The sequence below is a fragment of the Candoia aspera genome, chromosome 3 (genome assembly GCF_035149785.1).
Source record: "Candoia aspera isolate rCanAsp1 chromosome 3, rCanAsp1.hap2, whole genome shotgun sequence".
NCBI lineage: Eukaryota > Metazoa > Chordata > Lepidosauria > Squamata > Boidae > Candoia > Candoia aspera.
The window spans coordinates 126,117,853-126,142,316 of NC_086155.1; the positions used below are offsets into that span (position 1 = coordinate 126,117,853).

Genomic DNA, 24,464 nt, shown 5'->3' on the forward strand with positions numbered 1-24,464 from the left:
TACCACATTCAACTTTATCTTCCTTGTTATTGATTCCTGTCTCCAAGCATCTGATTAATAGGATTCAACATAACGAGAGAGTTATTTGTCATTTCATCAAATCTTTGTAATGTCAGGATTCCAGATATTGTTTGCAGATGCTTTTATAGCTCTACTTTGCAACTAGATAATGTGAATATCTTATATTGGTGCTGCTGTTTTGGTGCACCACATCGAGCGGATCAACTTCAGCAATGTGATTTATGGCATGTGCTTTCAGGTCATTTCTTGGGCCTAACCTACCTCAGTTTGGTGATTCTACCTCAGATGTTTAGACAGTGACGTATACCAGCCTTCCCTATCTTACATTCTTCAGATGTTTCTGAATAAAACTGCCATCAGTCCTACCCTGTCTAGGATCACTGGAATCAAAGACTACAGCAACCTGAAAAAACAGGTTGAGAAAATGTACTGTGTTCCCTATGTGAAAATATATGGAAATCCCCATTATTATATCAAGTCATTTTTTGATTTACATCAGCACATAATTGATGAGAGATCTCTCATCTACATTTTTCCCAATCCAAATGAAACTCAGTCAATATAAGCCATTGCATAGCTTAACATGTAGTACATTTTCTGTAAACAAAAGAAATTGTATTCATCTTCTTCATTGCAGAAGGAAACTATATATTGTTCACTTAAATGAAAGGGGAAAGAATGGGCTTAAAAAAGGCAAAATAACTGTAAAATGGAAGCATGTTATCATTACTTGAAATGTTTAAGAGGGGGGAAGATTATACGTTAAATAAGTATCAATTTAATTCCTGCTTAATTACCTCTCCCAGATAGAAAGTTTGAAGCTGGCTTGGAGAAATGTTGCATTCACCAACAGAAGTCAGTTTTTTAAAGACAAATTCAGCTCAATGTTATTAAAATGTCATTTGACTAGATAATTCTAGTATCCTCATATGAGAAAAATAAGATACCTTGGATTGAATAAAGCAGGAGAAAATTACTCTGCTCCTCCCTCAATTACCCAATACCTCTAAGACTACAAACAGAGCTAAATATGTAATGCCACAACCATCCAAATAGAATTAGTTCTTCTTGTAAGTAGGCACCATTATAGACTCATTGCAGCTCTGATATATTTCGGGAAATTGCAAAATTGCAAGAATGTTGGCATTGCTTGGTTTACTTAAAGTATTGTTACTATTACTGCACCACAGACTTTATTGAGCAATGAAAAATATACACAAAGGGACAAACTTTTTTTGAGGGTGGAAGGGTACTTTTTTCCTCAGAATTTGACTTTCTTCCACTTGAAGAAACCCATTTCAAATGCGAAAAGGGCACTTATTTCTACAGTAACTGTGTACATCTCGCTCAGTTTGTTCCAAGCATGCTTCCAAGTTGCTCGGAGAACTAAAATGTTACATATTTTGGGAATAATCATGATAATTAAGTTGTTCTTTCAGATTCTATTTCTCCATAAAGTTCAGCTAGCTTCTTGAACTCTGGTCCCCAGTCACCAAGATAATTATAATCCTGGTCAGAATGTGTAGTAGCTGAATCCAGAGAGCTGATAGATCCAGCTTCTGACCTTTGACCTTCATATGCATATGTCTGTAAAGAATCATATGGGGGCACACTAGGATCAAGGTCTGCTTCTGCCAGCCTTTGCTTAATGAAGTCATGAACATCTATGGTATCAAGACGAGATGAAGTGGGATGCTTGGTTGTGGGCTTCACTTCAGGCCGAACATCCCTCCGGAATTTCAATTCTTCAGCAGCAGATGGGTTCCGCAGAGCGGTAATATCAAAAGCTTCAGTATCCTCCTCGCCTCCGCCCTCGTCATCGTAAGTGACAACGTTTTCCCTGACATCCTCCTCTGAAATGACCAGAGGCTCCTTTTTGCTGCGTTTTAATGTGATGAACAGGACCACTATTGCTGATGAGAAAATTAAAAATAGGATATTAGTAGGGATGCCAAATGGTAGCTCATTTTAGTTGACTGATTAGCTGCTTTTTAGCAGAGTTTTCTATTATTCCATCCATTGATTAGGCTGAAATTAATCTGTGTCCTACCAGTACATCAATATAGCTTCCTTTTTGAGATAATTATAAAGTGCAAGATAAAATAATATTTTCCTAACAATTAAAGTTATCACAAGATATTCAAGTATGTTCTGGAATTAGATCTTCAATTTCTATGCCAGAGTAGGGCTATTTGAGCTATTACTAATAAATACAAGAAAGATAGAATACTATATTGTTTCTCGAAAAAAAATGTAATTATTTCCTTTTTCTGATTTATTACAGTAGCACATGAATACCCACAGGATGTAAAAAGAATACCCAACTTCCCACACTATTGATTAAATAACCCCCTTCAACCAACCTACAAACACCTTGATTTATGTATGTACTGAGATGATTACATTACGAGAAATTAAAGTTTGTGGCTGACAGAAAAAAACGAACGCATAGATAGATTCATGCTTGTATTTCACAGAAGTATCTCCTTGTAACAGATAGTATATGCATGCATATCTGCATGCATATATACAGTATCTGCCTCTAATCACTCTAATAAGATGTGACTTTTGCATTAATAACTTGCTAAGAGTTCATGCTGTGCAAAAGCTGCATCTTCACTTCCTTAAATATTGAGGAAAATATTCTTAGTCAAGTGTCACATTAAGACCCTCAAATCCAACAAATTCCTCTGGAAAGTTAAGCATGGCAGGCCCCTGAGGTTTTATAGGAGCTATTGACTCCAACTTGAGCAAAGGATCGTTACCTTGTTGTGGTGCTGGAGCTTGAGCACCTCAATGATGCCATGAGCTAAACTGTGAAGGGCCACCCAAGACGGGAAGGTCATGACACAGAGGTCAGACTAAATGTGATCCCTGGGGAAGGTAATGGCAACCCACCCCAGTATTCTTGCTGTGAAAACTCAATGGATCAGTACAACCAGAGATATGTTGGTATACCATCGGAAGATGAGACCCCCAGGTCGGAAGATGGTCAAAATGCTACTGGGGAGGAACAGAGGATGAGTTCAACTAGCCCCAGACGTGATGACGCAGCTAGCTCAAAGCCGAAAGGATGGCTAGCGGCCGACGGTGCTGGGGGTGAACGGCGAATCCGATGTTCTAAGGATCAACACACCATTGGAACCTGGAATGTAAGATCTATGAGCCAGGGCAAATTGGATGTGGTTATTGGTCAGATGTCAAGATTAAAGATAGACGTTTTGGGTGTCAGTGAACTGAAATGGACTGGAATGGGCCACTTCACATCAAATGACCACCAGATCTACTACTGTGGACAAGAGGACCACAGAAGTAATGGAGTAGCCTTCATAATTAATAGTAAAGTGGCTAAAGCAGTGCTTGGATACAATCCAAAAAATGACAGAATGATCTCAATTCGAATTCAGGGCAAGCCATCTAACATCACAGTGATCCAAATATACGCCCCAACCACAGATACTGAAGAAGCTGAAGTAGAGCAGTTCTATGAGGATCTGCAGCACCTACTGGACAACACACCTAAAAGAGAAGTTATTTTCATCACAGGAGACTGGAATGCTAAGGTGGCCAGTCAAATGACACCTGGAATTGCAGGTAAGCATGGCCTGGGAGAACAAAACAAAGCAGGACATAGGCTGATAGAATTTTTCCAAGACAACTCACTCTGCATAACAAACACTCTCTTCCAACAAACTAAGAGACGGCTTTATACATGGACTTCACCAGATGGACAACACCGAAATCAGATTGACTACATCCTTTGCAGCCAAAGGTGGCGGACATCTATACAGTCGGTAAAAACAAGACCTGGAGCTGACTGTAGTTCCGATCACGAACTTCTTCTTGCACAATTTAGGATCAGACTAAAGAGATTATGGAAGACCCACAGATCAGCTAGATATGAGCTCACTAATATTCCTAAGGAATATGCAGTGGAGGTGAAGAATAGATTTAAGGGACTGGACTTAGTAGATAGGGTCCCGGAATAACTATGGAAAGAAGGTCGCAACATTGTTCAGGAGGCGGCAACAAAATACATCCCAAAGAAAGAGAAAACCAAGAAGGCAAAATGGCTGTCTGCTGAGATACTAGAAGTAGCCCAAGAAAGAAGGAAAGCAAAAGGCAACAGAGATAGGGGGAGATATGCCCAATTAAATGCAAAATTCCAGAGGTTAGCCAGAAGAGATAAGGAATTATTTTTAAACAAGCAATGCGCGGAAGTGGAAGAAGACAATAGAATAGGAAGGACAAGAGACCTCTTCCAGAAAATTAGAAACATCAGAGGTAAATTCCAGGCCAAAATGGGTATGATCAAAAACAAAGATGGCAAGGACCTAACAGAAGAAGAAGAGATCAAGAAAAGGTGGCAAGAATATACAGAAGAACTGTACAGGAAGGATAACAATATCGGGGATAGCTTTGACAGTGTGGTCAGGGAGCTAGAGCCAGACATCCTGAAGAGTGAGGTTGAATGGGCCTTAAGAAGCATTGCTAATAACAAGGCAGTAGGAGACAACGGCATCCGAGATGAACTGTTCAAAATCTTGCAAGATGATGCTGTCAAGGTAATGCATGCTATATGCCAGCAAATTTGGAAAACACAAGAATGGCCATCAGATTGGAAAAAATCAACTTATATCCCCATACCAAAAAAGGAAAACAGTAAAGAATGTTCAAACTATCAAACAGTGGCACTCATTTCACATGCCAGTAAGGTAATGCTCAAGATCCTGCAAGGTAGACTTCAGCAATTCATGGAGCGAGAATTGCCAGATGTACAAGCTGGGTTTAGAAAAGGCAGAGGAACTAGGGACCAAATTGCCAATATCCGCTGGAGAATGGAAAAAGCCAGGGAGTTTCAGAAAAAGATCTATTTCTGTTTTATTGACTATTCTAAAGCCTTTGACTGTCTGGACCATAACAAATTGTGGCAAGTTATTAGTGGTATGAGGATACCAAGTCATCTTGTCTGCCTCCTGAAGAATCTGTATAACGACCAAGTAGCAACAGTAAGAACAGACCACGGAACAACGGACTGGTTTAAGATTGGGAAAGGAGTATGGCAGGGCTGTATCCTCTCACCCTACCTATTCAACTTGTACGCAGAACACATCATGTGACATGCTGGGCTTGAGGAATCCAAGGCTGGAGGTAAAATTGCTGGAAGAAACATTAACAATCTCAGATATGCAGATGATACCACTTTGATGGCTGAAAGCGAAGAGGAACTGAGGAGCCTTATGATGAAGGTGAAAGAAGAAAGTGCAAAAGCTGGCTTGCAGCTAAACCTCAAAAAAACCAAGATTATGGCAACCAGCTTGATTGATAACTGGCAAATAGAGGGAGAAAATGTAGAACCAGTGAAAGACTTTGTATTTCTAGGTGCGAAGATTACTGCAGATGCTGACTGCAGTCAGGAAACCAGAAGACGCTTAATCCTTGGGAGAAGAGCAATGACCAATCTCAATAAAATAGTTAAGAGCAGAGACATCACACTGACAACAAAGGCCCGCATAGTTAAAGCAATGGTGTTCCCCGTAGTAACATATGGCTGTGAGAGCTGGACCATAAGGAAGGCTGAGAGAAGGAAGATAGATGCTTTTGAACTGTGGTGTTGGAGGAAAATTCTGAGAGTGCCTTGGACTGCAAGAAGATCAAACCAGTCCATCCTCCAGGAAATCAAGCCAGACTGCTCGCTTGAGGGAATGATATTAAAGGCAAAACCGAAATACTTTGGCCACATAATGAGAAGACAGGACACCCTGGAGAAGGTGCTGATGCTAGGGAGAGTGGAGGGCAAAAGGAAGAGGGGCCGACCAAGGGCAAGATGGATGGATGATATTCTAGAGGTGACGGACTCATCCTTGGGGGAGCTGGGGTTGTTGACGACTGACAGGAAGCTCTGGCGTGGGCTGGTCCATGAAGTCACGAAGAGTCGGAAGCGACTAAACGAATAAACAACAACAAATTGACTCCAAACAGCCACACTTGCACCCATATTGGGCACAGCAGGAATGATGGATTTCAATGCCCCATGAGAATATGAAAAATGGAGATGTTTCTTATTAGAAATCTCCAGTACAGTACTAGAATTTAAGAAATCTGCAGAGAAGAGAAAGAATGTTGTTAATATATTGTAGCTATTTGAGAAACACACTGAATTATTTCTTCATTTTAATAAAGCAGCCTTGCCCCACCTTTCTAGAGTTGTTGGGATGATAATTCTCAGAAATAAGAGCCAATATGTTTGCTAAAATTCTGGGGTCTTGCAGCCTGCTCTGCAGGTTAGCAAGCTGAGGAAGGATGAAATTTAGATTTATTGACTTAATGGTATGCAATTAAGAAAAGTGGTACTGTATATAGTCATTATATATAAATCCTGTTGAGTGTTGCATTTTTTTCTTTTTAAAAAACAGACTTTATTCTCAAACTGAGTGAATTTGGGTGGATGGATGTATGGACAGACAGACTGTGAACAGCTGAAATTCAGCCAACTGAGAATATTAGCTAATGGCTACTATTCAAATGAGTCTAAGTACCTAAAGTGTTCAGAGAAAAAAGCATTTCCAACAACATTTATCTAAAGGAATGATCTTCTTGTTTCATCTGTCCCTTGCCCCTTTTGATGAGCCTTTGATCGTTATCAGCTCATCCCACAGAGATAATTAGTGAATGGCTTTCCTATTCTCCCTCTCCTTCTTCTAGCAGATGGATCCATTTCAAAAAGACTCTCTTCATTTCTTTTCTTTTTCCCTGAGAGTATTAGCTTGCAACCTGAGTTAGTGGTTTCCTGAAATCTTACCTGGTAGATCGATAATGCTAATTACTTACTGACCTCTGCAAAATTAATTCTGCTGGATGCCAGAAGCTCAGCCATTTGCTTTAAAGGTTTCGCTGTCCTATCAATTTAGTTCAAGCTTGGATTTATTCATTTTTAAGCCACAACCTTGTATTTCTAGCTAACGCCTATAAGGAAGAATCTATCTATCTATCTATCTATCTATCTATCTATCTATCTATCTATCTATCTATCTATCAATCAATGAAATTTATATGGCCACCCATCTCACAAGACGTTACTCTGGGCGGTGTACAGCAAAAAAGTATAAAACAATAAGCATGTCAAACAGAGTCATATTTAAAACAATCTTTTTAAAAAAAATCCTGGTTCAGTTGTTATTTTTCTTAGTGTTTGCCCCACATGGTTGCAGGTTTTGTTTGTTTTTGCACTGCACTCACCTAGATGTTACACTGAAGCTATGAAGGAGGGATTTTGATTATCAGCTGACTTGTTGCAGAGTCTGATGCTGAACAGGGCTGAGAGGTAGTGACTGGCCCAAGATTTCCATGCCTAAGGTAGGACTAGACCCTGGGTCTCCCCACCCTAGTCCAGGACCTTAACCAGTACACCACACTGGCTCTTACAATTCCTGGTTTGGTAATGCAACTCACATTGCTACTGGGATTGTCTGAAGGTTCCAGAAAGGACACTAAATTGAGGACTTACCCAGGAGAATGACAACACATAGCAGGATGGCAATTAAGGCTCCTGTACTCAATCCAGCAGAGGAGAGGAAAGCTTCTGCATGGCAGGTCCGCACACGGCCATCTCTTTCACATGCACATACCCGTATGACAAGAGTGGTGCTACTGCTGAGAGGTGGGACCCCTCCATCAGAGATCACAATAGGAAGGTAATACACATCCTGTATAGTCCGACTAAATCTCCTCCTTCGGGTCAAGATACTGGCCGTATTATCTATAGAAGCAAGGAGGAGGTCAGAGTAGTATTAACAGAGATGATATGTAATCATGCTTAGAATATATATTATATTATATTATCTTTTCTTTTTTTTTTCATTTTTAACATCTTGTGGATATCCTGGTAACCCAAATGACGGACTATAGTAAACTCTGAATATGTCTGGATATGAGAGCCCCATAATGTGTTTTGGGTCAGTTTATTGATCCTGGGATGCTGTGAACAAGGAACAAGGCTCACTGAAATCTGAACTTAAAGACTCTTTCTTTGAGATCTAAGATGAATATCGGTTTTCTTAGCTCAGAGACACAGGACTGAGGAGGTATGTGTTTTGAGAGTGAAATGCAGGGAAGCTTCCTAAAGCACCTCCTAGACACAAATCACTGACATAAGACTTATATGGTACATCTTTACAGTTGGATGAGATGGTGGAAGCTAGTTATTCTGCTGAAGGTAATACAGTACCTGGAAAAATCTCTCAAATTAAAAATAATTCAAAACACAAACAAAAATATTTTTATTTATTCTTTATTGCTTTTAAAATAATAACAGAAAAAGAAAAGGAAAAAAAAAACACACTAAGATAATTATAATGCAGCTACATACATTTTCAAAAGAAAACCCTACACATAAAAAGTGCTTAACAAAAAAGTGAAAAAAAATATAATGGAAAAAAAAAAAAACAATATATAATTATATTCTAAGAGGAATTCCAGTTCATATACCTGGAGAATATTTTCAGAAAATAAATCCTTGGTTTAGGAAATTTCTATGGGGTTCTTTGATTCCGAGAATATCTTTACAGAAAATGCAGTTAACAATTAATAAGGGAGGATTCAGTTTTCCAACTCTGGAGCTATATCATCATGCTTACCTAATGTCAAGTATTAAATACTGGAAGCCAACAATTGGTGTTAATTTTATGATTTGGGCAACTTTAGAATATACATATATAGCACCTTTGGTTGGATGGACAGCATTAGGATCTAAATACACTAAAACTCTAGTATCTGTGCAAACAATTATGTCAGTTAGAAAATTATAGAATGTAATACCTAATAAAAAGGGATTCAACCCTTTTCCCATGCTAAATTGACTTTATGGGGAAACTCAACTTTAAGAATTAGGAAAAAGATGGTGAAATGAAAAAAAAATGGATGGAAGTGGGGATATTGACTTTGGACCAACTGATAGATGATGAAGATTAATTTTTAACATACGCTGTGTTAAAAGATAAATATCATCTATTGGATGTAACCCAATGGCAATATGTACAGCTACAACATTTGATAACAAGATTGTTTGGATTTTCAGCTTCTGAGACACCTGAGATACTAGAAAACTTGTTAAATCCTTCAAAACTAAAAAGCCTACTATTAATTTTTATAGTTATTTGTTATCAATAAATCAATTTAATGTGGAGATTCTACAAAATGAGTGGAATAAAGAATTAGAGTTTCCTATATTGTCTAGACAATGGGAGAGTGTCTTAACTTCTATAGCAAGAGTGTCAATGGATCTCAAATTACGATTTATACAACAAAAAATAATATTTAGAATTTATTGAACTCCATTATATTTGTATAGAAAAGGACTGTCAAAAACAGCATTTTTTTTGGAGATGTAATAAGGATAATCCTTCTTTAAAATACATGTTTTTACAACATCCTATACTTACTAAGTTTGGGGAGAAAATAGTGGACTATATAAATATGACTGTGCAACAAAAGCTAAAATTTTCAGAGGATAATATTCTTTTGCACTACATACCTAGTACATGGAATACGACAACTGGACAATGTAAATGGATTCTCCGTGTCCTTACTATGGATAAAAGACCAATATTGCAACATTGGAAAGATAACCATATGGCCCTGTTCACTCAATGGATTGAAGACGTTATTATACTTGCCACCTATGAGCAGATTGCCTACAGAAGTAGACTTTGTATGAACAAGTATAATGAAATATGGAACTCATTTATACAAAATACAGTAAGTTAAAAATAGATAGTTAGGGTTAAATATTAGAAATAAATATATACACACTTGAATATTATTTACATTAGATACAGTAAGTATATTTATGGAATTATAACTGTTAATTCTTACAATAAACAAAAAACTGTGTACTGTTCCAATCTGATTATAAAATCTTCTACCTTTTTTAAGGAACTTGACCTGAAAATCATCTAAGGATCCAGAACTGTTCCACTGAAGTGGCAAACAGGAATTCTTCTGATTATGCTTTGATTAGCTAATATATTCCACTTATTAATTGTACCTGATTTGTTTATTGTGGTTAAACATTTTCTATATAATTTGCTTCATGGAGAAATTCTATGTGGTTGCTAAGAGTCAATACTGACTTGATGGCACATAATCAATCCATCAATATAATGAGCTGTTCATGTCATACCATGTTTTAATTGTTTTCTCTCTTATTATCATTTTGCCTAAATATTTGTAATTTTGGTTTAATGGTCATTCTCCATGAGCTTAGTGGCATAAATTAACATAAAATGAATACATACATATTTCAAAAAGATTCAGAAACATCTTATCAGAAATGCAACTTTTTCCTTATTCCCCAGTATGCCATAGAGCTTCAGATTGAAAAAAAAATGGGAAGTCCCAGTCTTGACATAGGATAAAACTTACTGTGTCATGCAAGAAATGGACAGTGAATATAATTGTTGCATCAAGCACAATAGCACAGTCTCTCATATTTAAGACTAAGGTGCCAAATAAGGGTAAATCAAAAGATAACATTAAAAAATGTTAATATGCCTCTATCCACTGTTTATATACACTCAGGATGAACAGTAGGGTTCCTATTACCCTGGTAATTTTTTTTTCTTGCTTTTTTGTGGCTTGTTTACCTCTGATTCCATCCCACTAACCTCTCAAATTGGTCACAGAATGTTTGTCAAAGGTTTCTCTCCAAAATTCATAGCTTTATGCATGTTTAAAATGCACAGCTTTCTATATTGGCAAGACTGAAAACATTTTCAACTTCACTTAGGCATGTGGATTAGGTAAGCGTGTAAGGATCAAAGTTTGTAAGGTTCAGACTTCATAGGTTCAGCTATCTGTGCCTTGCCTCATTTGGATTAGAATCCAGGATTTAAGAATATGGTACTTCTCAAATCCAAGTGGCCAGGTTGTTAGCTGGGTAGGTACTCAGGCGGCTTGGATGCTTACAACATTTGGGGATGAGGGGAATATCTTCCACTGTAGATTCCTGATAACAAATTGATTTCATTTCGTTCAGCAACTGAGTTAAAAGCACATTGCCTCCCAAAACCTTTCCTTACTACCAAATTGTATCTTGGCAACTTAATAGTCACCAGTCATAATGGCTTCAGATAGGACAGACACGTTGAGAGTGCCTTTCTCATTTCTAAGTGCCATCATCTGTACATCAGTGATTAACACTCAGGTCCTTAATGAACAGCCTGTATACATAAGGGCAAGCAATGGATGGTTTCTTCCCCCCCACCACACCTCCCCCCCCCCAATCTGGCAGTGGTAGCAGTGCTGGACAGTTCTATTTCCTCTGCATTTGTATTACATCGAGGGTGGATGAAATCATAAATGGAATCCAAAGCATTCTTCATCATATCATTTTATTTGCTCTTGAAAAGAGCAAATATACTTGAGATGGACAGATATATAAATTGAAATAATAAATACCAAAAAAATAAAGGAGAATCTTTTGTGAATAAGGAGACACACCATATCCCAGATAATACTTTACACACACACACACACACACACACACAAAGTTTTACTGATGTGTTGATTCTTAGCACAAATCATAATGATGGAAGTACCTATATTAAGCATCAATTCTCAGCCATTTTACCTCCCTTGAAAACAGCTGTTTCATTCATTGAAAATTGGGGCTAGATAAAATCCTCTTTTGAGAGGAAGAGAATCAACAAAGCCAGCTCTTTAGCTTTTCTCAGCAATATTCTTGTATTTATGGGCATTCAAAATGTCCTTTGACATTCAAATGGCTATCTCTGTCACTCTCTGGTGGCTGCTACAATACAGTCAACAATTGATTAAACAGGCGCTTTTATGGAATGGATGGATCATTCTCCAGTAGTTTAGGTAACAGATACAGTATTAAACAATTCTCCAATGAACAGGCAGTATTTGAAACATATTTGCTAAAAGCCTGAAGTCACAGTATGATGTTGCATACAACCTGTTTTCTAAAACTAAAATACTGTGAAATACATTGTTTATAATTGTTCTTTTTTAGAAGAATAAAACTAGAAATGCATTGAAAGCAAAGATTCAGGAAAATTGTATGGAAATAAATAGCTTTAGCTTCTTTGTTACATTATTTAAAATACTTTAATCCAATTTTCATACTAAACTAATTCAAAATAGCTAACAACAAGAAAAGCCTAGAAATATAGCATCTAATTAAAATCAAGATTTTAAAAATACATAAATGTAAAACATGTAAAACATACTCTATTAATACTACTAAGGTGAATTCAGGTGTAAGTAAAATAGGCTAACTTTTCTGTTTGTAACCTTCCCTAATGCCATTCTGTTTTTTGTTGTTGTTGATGATGGATAGAAATTTGTTTTACTTCAAAATAAGGGCATCAAACAACCAGAACAAATATTGTCAGATAACTACAAACAATATAAATTTATAGCAATTCTTGGTATATCCTGAAAGTGCTTATGATACAAGGCAAGTAAAGCAACCTGATATAATGAAATATTAAATATGCAATGCAATAGCATATTTCAGCTAAAAATGTATCTGTGTATTTATAATATTTATTTATATAAACCACACCTAGGCATTTTTACACTTGGATCTGATTGGTAATTTAAGTGGTCTCCTTGAGTTATGCTCATTTCTACTGACTTCACTGTTACATCCACACAGTTTTCATGGTAACCACACAGAAATGATTTGTCATTATCTTCTTCATGGATGGGATACTTCCCATCCAAGTCCTATGAGGTCCAAATCTGCTTAGCTTTGCAAGACTACCCACAGTCAGATAGGTGCTGCCATCTGCTGTCACAGAGTAAAGACAACTTTGAGTTAACCTTGATTCCTGGTGCTTTCATGAACACATCCAGTTTCCCAAGCAACAGCATAGAAATGTTATGCACTACCAAATGGCAATAAATGATATGGTGTCATATCATTCTTTCAGAAGCCAGATTTTAATGCCTGCAGCATTTACTGGGTAAATCTGTACATAAAGATAGCTCACATTTTTTAATAAATCCATATCTATTTAAAGGGTTATGTTCTAATTATGTGATACACAAGATTTTGCTGCTGCACACAATTGCTTAAAAAGATCGTTATACAGGAAACCAGGAACTTTAAGTTCAAATTGATGAAGAAGCATTTAAATGAAATTGATATCATTGTCAAGTACAGAGTCATATGTATTTTTTCAACCTATGACCCAGCGTGCAGCAGCTTTGCAAAAGTCTATTTGAAGACTTTCACAAATTCATCATTATTTGAGGGGTGGGGGAAAAACCCAATTTGCCTTTTTCATTTTCTTCACACCACTTCATTATATAGGTCCTCTGTTCTGTCTCTCCTTACTAGTTTCCTAAGGAAGAGAAGGGAAGGGAAGGGAAGGGAAGGGAAGGGAAGGGAAGGGAAGGGAAGGGAAGGGAAGGGAAGGGAAGGGAAGGGAAGGGAAGGGATCCCCAATACAATTGTCTATTCCCCCAAAAGAATTGCTCCAATCCCCTGATCATTTTGATTGCCCTTTTCTGCAGCTTTTCAAGCTTGATAATAATCCTTTTGAGAGAGAATAATAAAAACTGTACAAATATTGTGAATCTGGAGAAAAGGCATTTTAAAAAAAAACCTCACCAAGATTTTCTTGTGAATCCTTCATTTAGAAAAAAGATGATCAGGGAAAGTCATATGGGCATGACACAGCTTCATAAATTCTCCATAGTGAGAATAAAATGGACAGAGGAAACATTTTTCTTGCTCTATCCTAGAACCTGAAGTTCATCCAGTGACAATGAATGATGGAAGTTTCAGGAGAAGCAAAATGTAACCACATAGCCCCTGGTTAAATTGTGTTCTTTGCTGCAGTAGGATGTGATCAGGAGGTTTTGAAAGATGATTAGACAACGTTGTGGCTATCAGTTGCTAATACCCAAAATGGCTTAATCAAGTTTCCAAGGTGTGTGCTTCTCAAGATTACATCCAGGGGAGCAACAGGAGTAAGTGATTGCCTTTGTGATATGTTTGTGAACTTCTCCCAATATTTGGTTGGCCCCTATGAAAAAATGGATGCCAGATAGCTTGGCCTTTGGTCTGATTCAGCAGGAATCTTCTGACTTTATTAGGATTCTATTTGATTCCAATGTTTAATGTGTAAAGTTACTTTAAAAATATAACATAAAGAGTTACAATTTTCAGTATGCATTTTACCAAGGACCCTATCAACAGGAATTTGCTTGAGTGAAGATATCAAAGCTTTCTCTATAAAAGTGATCAGAAGAACATGATCAACTTCACAACAATGTGTAATCTTGTGTGTTTGGCTAAAGTGGCTTTCACCAAACTACACATTTAAAAATAGAAGAGAGGCTCATTTGTTGAATGGAAGAAGGTTTAAATTCACAAAATTGAATGAGAAGCCTAGAAATGAAAGAAATTAAGCACAAAAGATTACCTGTAAAGAGAAGAGGGCTGAAAGAGAATTGAAAGGTGAGTACAGGTACAAATGAAAAAAGGAGATAAAAGCAGAGAGGGAAAATGATATTCAGTCCAAGCTGGGGAAGGAATGGAATGAAAACCACGAAGATGGAAACATGTCTTTGTAAAAGGCAATTTGAAGCATAATCCTAAAAAATGAAGTTCACAAATATAATAATGCAATAAGTGCAGGAATCCTGAAAGACTAATGCTTAAAACAAGCTTTGGGTAATATTTCTAGTGGGAAGAGGATGCAGGAAATACTTTTGCAGAGTAACATTAGTATGCACATGTCAAAATCCTGAAAACTATTGAGCACTCTATAATTCTATTTTTCTTCAATTATAGCAACCCTCAAAAACAGGTGGAATTAAACACAACTGTTACAATTACAAAAAACTCTACCATCTGGATTCCCACTGACAGTTTTAGGGAAAAAAAAAATGTCTTCACATGAAACTAGAAATGTTTCTCGCTATAGCTGACATACCAGAATGTCCCAACAGACTTCCAGAAGTGAAAACGGCTGATATCTGCCATGCAAAGAAAATGTATTGATTTGCATCCGAATAGTTTTTCTGTCTCTAGTAATACAAATTAAAATCATTGTCCAACAGGAGAAAGAGTTACATATGAGAGAAATCAGTATTTTTGAGTGAAAGGTTTTTATTAAGAGACCTTTTTAGCATAAGTCGGTGCAACAGTATTTTCAAATGTACTTGCCACTCAAAGAGTATATGCCAAATACCCATGATTGCTATTGCCCCATGTGGATCATCATCAATGATGTTGTTATCAGTGAGACACTGTGCTGCTCTCATTAAGGTGTCTTTGAAACACCAGACAGACTTCTGGTAGCTTCAGTGGCTCCTCTCATGTCATTCCTACCCACTAGAATGGAATGCAGCTTGAATCAAATTTTATTTATCATCAATTTACATCCCACCCTTTTTCATGAACTGAAAGCAAAATAGGACTCCCTCCTCAATTTTATTGCCACAAAAATAACCCAGATTAAGCCAAAATATTTCAGGCTAGGTCTAGTCACTCAGTGAATTTCCACTGAAGGGTGGACTTGAAGTTGCATCTCCTCAGTCTTAGTGTAATACCCAACTGTTGTACTACAGTAGCTCTTATATGAAAGGGAGAAAGCAAAGGAATTTAGTTTAGAGACAGTTCAGATAGAGGATAAATCTGTTCCTCTTGCCTGCAAACAAAAGCTTTTGAGAATTGAACAACCTTTGATCAATATAGCCAATAGGGTGGTTCATGAGAACAGATAGTTAAATTTTCAGGAATTTTGTGAGCCGGTTCAGAGCAGAGCTCAGCCATGATGTCGAGTTTGGCAGCTTGGAGTGGCGTGGTGGCTGAAATGGATACCTAATGGTTGTTATACATTTGTGAGCACATAACTGAATATAGCTCTCTACTGGACACTTTACACTGGCACCACTTGAATGTGTAGCATGGAATGTTAGGAACTGATCTCCTTGCAATATTGAAAGAGTGACATAACCAAAATATTGCAATGTGGTGTGCCAGCATACTTGACTTGTCCTGCGGGTGGGGGGCACTTTAAGAGTGGGAAGTTGGAATCATATTTTTGTATGTGTGAAAACTTTGAGGTTTTCTCCAATAAGGTGCTATTTTCCTCCTCTGCTGCTCATTTATTTTTCCCCAAATGTTACTCTATGTCCGCCTGTCTGTCTGCCTGCCTGCCTGTCTCTCTCTCTCTGTCATCTTTGCTTTGGTAATCACTCCCTGTGTTGTATCCAAAGGAATTGTTATGTATCAATTTAAAATGTCTGTATCAAGTTTAAAACAGTCATTTCAGTTTGAATTTTTTTTTTATTTTGGTTATTTTGTATAGTGTTTTGAGCTTAAAACTTTTCAAAGTATCTGAAAAAGCCTGGTTGGAATACAACATATCTTTTTCCAAACTTGAAACAATTTAGAATAAGGTATTTCAGCCATTCAGATTTGAAGCATTTAGCACATCAGTTACATATATATTTTTCATGCTCTGATTCTACCAACATTCTCTTCCTAACATTCTTTAGGAATGTATTGATCCTCAAAAAAGAAGAAAATTATTTCACTATTTAAAAAAAATGAAACAAGATGTAGTCTGTTTGCAAGAAACACATATTAGAAAAAAGGATATAAAATTTTTGATTTGCAGAAATTTGGGTGAAGAATTTATTTCAGTGGGAGTTAAAAAGAGAAATGGAGTTGTTTTGTATATAAACCCCCAATTACAACGAGACTGATATTGGCTGATGATTAAGGTAGATATGTGGGGGTGGGAACTACTTTGCATGAGACCAAGACTTTGGTAATGGGTATTTATGCTTCAAATGAAGACAAGGTTACTTTTTAGAAAGGACTTATGGATAAATTAATGGACTTAGCATATGGAAATTGATGTTTAATGGGGGACTGGAATGGAACAATTTGTCCACAAAAGGACAGAACCTCTGAGAAAGATATTAAAACAACACAAGGAAAACTACCAAAGGTTCTTTCTGACATGATGGGCAATTTTGAGCTGGTAGATGCATGGAGATGCAAAAATGGTAATGCAAAAGAATATACTTATTTTCTGAAAGACACAAATCTTTTTCAAGAATTGACATGTTTTGAATATCTAAGAATTTGGCTACTAATGTTCATAAAGTGGAGATATTGCCAACGACTCTTTCAGGCCACAATCCAGTGACTTTAATACTTAAAAGGAAAATCGGTTCCTTCAGACAGAGGCTAAATGAAACATTGCTGCACACAGAAACAGCAATGGGAGGCTGTAAAAGGAAGTTAAAAGAATTGTTTAAGAATAATCTTAATACATGTACATATATAAGAATGGTTTGGGCTTTTATGAGGAAAAATGTCATACAGCATAATAGCAAACTTGAGAGAGAGAGAGAGAAGAGAAGACAAGAGAGGTGATTTTAGATCAGATAAAAATGAAAGAAGAATTATTAAAGAAATTCCCCAAAAAAGAAAATTATTTTACAACAGCAGCTGTCTTTGTTAACAGTATGAGAAATGAAGGTAAAAATGAATTATGAAGGAGGAGGAGGAGGAGGAGGAGGAGGAGGAGGAGGATAATTTGCAAATAAACCAGGGAAATAAGAGGCACAGATAATTGTGAATGGGAAATTAACAAAACCTTGTGAGATACAGAAAGGGACTTGAGTAGGATGCTCCTTGTCACCATTGCTATTTACTTTATCTTTGGAAGCATTTAACAGAGATATAAGGAGAGATGAGAGAATTGCTGAAGTGAAGATTAAAAGAGAACCTTATAAATTATGGGCATTTTCTGATGACCTGGTGATAATCTTGGAAGATCCTCTGGAAGGAATAGAAAAATTAATGGAAAAACTAAAGGACTTGGGGTACTAGCTGGCTTTAAAATTAACAAAGATGCAAAAAAATAATAATATGAACACTGAAAGACAAAAGGAATTGATGGGGGGAAAAACTGGTTTTAAGATTGAAAAAAAAGTGAAATACTTGGGTATCTCTATGATTAACATGAATTGTATATTATACCAGAATAATTATGTTAAGACATGGAATGAAATCAAGAAGGACATGTTAAGATGGGAGAAATTATAATTGGCATTGTTGGGGAGAATTTCTGTGATAAAAATTAATGTTTTACCATGAATGATGTTTTTGTTTCAAACAGTATCTAATTTGACAATTGATGTACCATTTGAACAATGGCAGAAATATATATCTAAGTTTGTATTATTTAATCAATGGTTAAATATAAAATACTTCAAGATATAAAGGAATGAGGAGTTTGGACTCCCTGATTTGAAATTATACTTTGCAGCCTGCTTCTAAGTCTGGATGAAAGAGTGGGTTCTGCTGAAAAATAAGAGGATCTTAGAATTAAAAGGGCACAATCTGAGATTCAGATGGCATGGTTTTCTATGGTACGATAAAGCTAAGGTTAATGTAGATTTTAAGAATAATTATATTAGAAGTGCCATATTGAGAATATGTAACAGATGTAAACCCAGACTGTGCCCGAAAATGTCTTTATGGGTCTCAACACAAGAAGCATTTTACAGGAAAGAAACAGTAGGTAAAGAAAAATGAGAATTGTTAGAACAGGAACATGGAGAATATAAGATGAAATCAAGACAGCAACTGGCTGCAGAGGGATTTAGTTTTCAATGGTTTTCATATGCACAGTTAAGAGAAAGATTTAAGGTAGATAATAGGACATTTGGAATTGAGCAGCAGAAGACAGAATTAGGAGCTGAACTACGTACACATGATGAACATGTAATTGCTAAAATATATAAACTGTTATTGAAATTTGAAACAGAAGAACAAGTAAAAGATTGTATGATAACATGGGCTAAGAACTTTGAACATAACATATTGATGGAACAGTGGGAAAATATGTCATTAAAAGGACTGAAATTTACATTATGTTATAACTTAAAAGAGATTTTTTTTTAATAAAATGATGTACAGTTGGTATATGACTACAGAAAAATTGTCTAGAATGTATAAAGGTACTTCAAACTTATGTTGGAAGTGTAGATAACAGGAAGGGACATTTTCTCATGCTGGGTGGACATTTAAAAAAGCCAGAAATTTTGGGGTTCAAATACATATAATATAATGATACAAAGAATGTTAAAGTTCAACATTCAACTGAAACCAGAACTTTTCTTGCTGGGACTGACTGACAGTCAATTAGAAAAGAGCCATGGAAGATTATTTTTATATGTGATTACTGCTGTAAGACTATTATATGTGCAAAAATGAAAGGACTCTGAAATACCCACATCGGAGGATTGGTTGGTGAAGATGACAGAACTAGCAAAGATGGCAAAATAAACTTGTTTGATTAGAGAAAGATCAGTAACTACATTTATTAGTGACTAGAAACCCCTTATGGACTTTTTGCTGAAAAAAGAGAAAAATAAACTTGTGATTTAGGAATTTGAAGATTAGGAAGGGTAGCTTACAGAAAGAAGGAGATTATGATGTAACTTAGAGAGACAGAGGGTAAAATGTAATTTTATTTATAACCACTGTCAAGAAGATAGGAAGCCTCTTCTCTTCTCTTTTCTTTTTCTATATTTCTTTTTCATTTTCTTATTACTTTTCTTTATTGTTCTTTAATTCTTTAAGTACACACAATTTAAAGTAGCCAAGGTTGAAAAACACTACTCCACTGAGTCAGGGAGGGGCCAGCTTCAGCTTCTTTCTAATACTACAGGTAGTTCTCATTTAACAATAGTAATTGAGCCCAGAATTTCTGTTGCTAAGCAGAGTGGTTGTAAAGTGAGATGGCATCACTTAGCAATGGCAATCCAGGCAATTCCCCTTGCTGTTGTTAAGTGAATTTTACTGGTTGTTAGTCCAAGTACCCAACCCAACCCAGGCTTGGTCCCTCCCAGCCCTGAACACTGCCTTCAACTCCCCCCACCCATCTTCCCCCATCTCTGCCCCTTTGGAAGCCCTGCACCCTGCCTCATGGGGTGGCAAGAAGACCCAGAATCACATGGCTCTGGGGCTGCAAGAAGCCCCTGAGCCGCAGCACCAGACAAAACTGCAACCGCCCCATTCCAGCCATCCCAGCCACCCTAGTCTGCCCCAGCCCAGCCACATGAAGCCATCCAGCTGCGTCATGTGAAGCTATCATAGCAAGCTCCAGCCTCCCCAGCCCGCATTCATTCAGCTCTCCAAAGGCTCTGAGAAGATAGCATAAGCTTCTGAAGACAGAGTTCTGAAGGGAGCCACATGGAGGAAAAATTTGGTGGAGAAACTGGGTCCAAAAGGGAGTCATGAAAGGCAGCCAGGTGCTTCTGCTTTGCCCGTGGCAGCTGGGCAAAAAAGGCAAAAGGTTGGTGGGAGGAGCTGGGAGAGGAGGCAGCTGAGTGAATGAATGCAGGCTGGGAAGACTGGAGCTTGCTATGGTGGCTTCATGGGGCTGGGGTGGGGTGGGGTGGGGCAGGATGCCTTGGGATGGCTGGGATGGCTTCGCGCAGCACAGCTGTGGAGGCTGGAGCTGGCTGGGGCAGCTTGGCATGGCTGGGCTGGGGTGGCTATTTTATTGAATGGATTTTTCATCTGAAAATGAATCCTGTAATATTTTACAATTTTATGTTCTTTTACTACAGGTACAATGTGACAAGAAGCAATCATTCTCCTTTTCTTCCTAATTTTGACCTTTCAGAAAGAGAATATTTTTATGATGTATTTGTTTTTATGTTTTTAATCTGTTAACTAAATTGTAAACTGCCCAGAGTCACTTGTGAGATGGGCACTGTAGAAATATGAGAAATAAATAAATAAATAAATAAATAAATAAATAAATAAATAATAAAAGCACTAATATCTGCTGTGATGATGGACTTTTTTATGAAGCTAAAGTGAAACTACATAGTTCCAGCAAATCACTCTAAAATCTTTTATACTGTATGCAGCATAAATGAGAAACATAACAATATATAGTTAGAGTAGATAATACTGCAAGGTTATTTTTTCCCCAAATGATCACTGGATATTCATTGCTGCCAATCAAAAAATATGACCATGGCATCCTTTGTTATAAAACATCACTGTCCTAACAGATTGTGATTTTCACACACTGACAAAGCGATTATGGGAAAGGAAATCATTCTGTTCAATGAGACATTGCAGACAAACACAGAGCCCTGTCTAGCCAGTTATGTCTTTGATTTACCTTCATTGTCCTTTAATGTAAAGTTGGGATTCAAAGAAAAATTGTCATCCAGAGCAAAATGGAAGCTTTGCCCATCTGTAATGTCATCCCTGTCAGTGGCGCTGATAGTCTGAATAACCTGGAAAGAAAATTGGATAGCAGATGTGATTAACTTTGAAATGGATTTTAATTTTGGCAGGACTCAGTAAGATCTTGTAAGCTCAGCTTGTTGATATAGTATTCAACTGAGCTGGTGCCAATTATATCATTTTATATTCTACTTGTCTGGTGTCATTTATTAGTCTATTGGATTTATTTGGAGGGGACAGCATTTAAGCAATACCATGAAATGAACTAAACACAACCTCAGCACTCAGATTTATTGATTAAAACACTTTCTGAACAGTTAAGTTTCATATTTGCCTTAATAACTGAGTAGAAAAATATTTTCATATATGACTTTATTTAAGCTACTTGTTTACATGGGCATGGTGCAGGTCAGTAGAAACATAAACTTGGAAGGGAACTCAGAGGACATCTAGTCCAATTAGTTGCTCAGTGAAGGCTGTTAAAGCATTTAGGGTAGAAGGTTATCCAGTCTCTGTGTGAAAACCTCCAGTGAAGTTTTACCACTTCATGAGGCAACCTGATGGCCTTATGATTGACAGCGCTTAAGGATTTGAAACTGCTTCCAATAAGTTGCATACATCTTATTAATAGTTTTTTGGGTTTGCTTGAGACTGCAGTGGCATTTCTATCTTCCATTAAAATGTAGAATCCTCCTCTTCCTCCTCCCCCTTTTTATAATAAAATGTGTTCCATGAAATTAAGATACAGTACATGAATAACTGGGGAAATTATCTGAAATAAATGTGTGCCTTCAAGTCAGTTCTGAATCCTGGTTACTGCCCCCACAGTTTTCTTGGTGGCATTTTTCAGAAATAACTTGCCAGTTCCTTCTTCCTAGGGTCAAGAGAGAGTGACTGGCCCAAGGTCACCCAGCTGGCTTTGTGCCTAAGGCAGGACTAGAACTCACAGTCTCTTGGTTTCTAGCCTGAAGTCTTAACCACTACATCAAAATGGCTCTTATTAGGGGTGTGCAAAAAATATTAATATGATGTGTGAAATGAGATAATTTGTAAAGAAGCCAAAATAATCTTGATGGAATTATAGAAAGTTCTCAGAGTAGCTTTGCATTTTCCAGTAGAGTGGGGTTATACAATGAAGCCAATGCAAACACTCTGAACAGCTGAAGATTCACATTCCAGAGAAGAGGCATAAATGAGGTCTTTTCACCAAGAATGTCAATCTCAGGATGGTATTGCTAATTCAGTGCAACAGCAGTTGATTCGATTTCCACCCACCTACATATGCATTGCCAGGCAAAACAGTTAAATCAGAAAAACAGTAACACTGGGGATTATGTTATTTCCCCAATTATAACTCAGGACTGAAGTGCAAGATGAGTAAAAACCTGACAGCTACTGTATGCAGTTCATTTTATCCCATACAAAATGAAGACAGATTGTGGGTAAGACATTGTTCTAGCGCTAGGGGAAAAAAACAAAAAAACAAAAACTGGATGTGTCTGTCTGTCTGTGCTTGTGTTTGGCGGGGTAGGGGTGGGAAAACTCTGCCTATGCTCCTGCACCTACAGATTGCTGTGATATACAGTAAGTGTCTGTGCATTTAAGTAAATGCATTGCCATTTACTAGGAATGTTGTTAAAACTTTTAAACTATCACAGGGAGACCCACATTATTTCCCTCTTTTGTACTCTTCTCTGCACCTCAGATCCTGCATTGATCTGAGACAAGAGTGTAATTTGTGACTTTATGACCACATCTAGCTCTTTAAACCATTTATGTTCTTTCCTTGTGGCTTGCTGCTTGAGAGAGAAGAGGATATAAAAAAAATGTCAGAGAAATAATGGGCCTTTCCAGCCATGTCTATCTGTAGTTCCACCTGTTACTTGCTTCATCCCCAACCGGCAGGTTCTTCTTCAACAAATTAATAAATACAGACTCAGGGTTGGGGGTGTGGATTGCCCCTTTAAGTCTAGGACTAGATTTATTAAAGGATAAGGAAAACTCCCAACAGAAAGATTTGTGGGTAAAGTGTGGAGATTCCAAGAGACCTGGTTCACTTCTTCCAATCTTTTTCAAAAGTTGGATGTGCATGTGGAAACTTAGCTTCATTTGAAAATCATGTTACACTTCAATCATCCAGCAATACTCTAAATCCTGCCACCTTCTTATTTATCTGGCTGATGATAGCCACAGCAACTTTGCAGCTAGTGAGCGGGAAATCTGAATCCCAAGAAGACTCATTCTCTCTTTTTTCTCCACATCTGAAATGTTAGATCAGAAGGATTATGGATACCATTGCAGTTTTTATGGAGCTAGGGCTAGGGAAACTAATATTTCTGGGTCTGTGCACTTGTGAAATTATTCCAGGCAATGTGAAGGATGAAGATATAGAATTTGGAAGGTAGGCCTCTAAGCTATCAGGACAGTTAAATAAATAAGGAGATTGTTGGGGCCACTAAAGGAACACAAATGTCATTTCTAGTTCAAATTATAATCTGAATAACTCCTGAACCATGTCATCTGCTCTGTAAGTGTTATAAGTCAAGTTCAGTTCCAACTCAAGGAACCATGAAAGCTGAGAAATGAGGGCTTCTGATAAGTTTACTGAGATATCATCCATGGACATGCTAAAAAATTGATCAGAAAGTCATGTTAATCTTCTACCACATTACAGTGCAATGCCATGGGTTTTAGGTAGTCCTCGATCACCTTTTAAGACTGAATTATGCCTTGCTGCACCCATGCACCTCAAAATAACATCGTAGATATGTGCAAGATCTGGGTTTCTGTACATTCAAAACAGTCTTTCACAATCTAATGCCCTTTTGGTTATCACAAAAAATGCCTTCCGGTATCTGAGACCTTGCTCCCAAGTATCATATCCATCTGAAGGAGGAATGGGGCTTTCTGTGATGTCTCAGTCCCAATCTACTTCATGCTACATAGACAGGGGATGGGTATAATTAACACCTTTGTAGACCTTTCAGATACTTAAGTTTCAATGCTGCAAGATATTAAATTCCTGGGTTGATTTCACTGCTGATTTCATGGGAATTATTTTATGTTGGCATTATTATTCTACTGATATACTACTCTTATTGTATGCGGCTCTTGATTAATTTTGCAGAGTAAGATTATGTAAATGACATCTCCTGGGATACTGATACTT

General features: G+C 37.2%; 1 protein-coding gene across 1 annotated transcript in view; it reads right to left on the reverse strand.

Moving 5' to 3' along the window:
- Nucleotides 1-1,208: 1,208 nt before the first annotated feature.
- CDH18 (cadherin 18) overlaps nt 1,209-24,464 on the reverse strand; it is a 195,350-nt gene continuing 172,094 nt past the window's right edge. The window contains exons 9-11 of the mRNA XM_063298765.1: nt 21,228-21,345; nt 7,529-7,780; nt 1,209-1,934 (exon numbers count right to left, since the gene is read on the reverse strand). Coding sequence (XP_063154835.1) covers nt 1,444-1,934; nt 7,529-7,780; nt 21,228-21,345 — 861 coding nt within the window. The 3' untranslated portion in view covers nt 1,209-1,443. The remainder of the gene's footprint in view (nt 1,935-7,528; nt 7,781-21,227; nt 21,346-24,464) is intronic.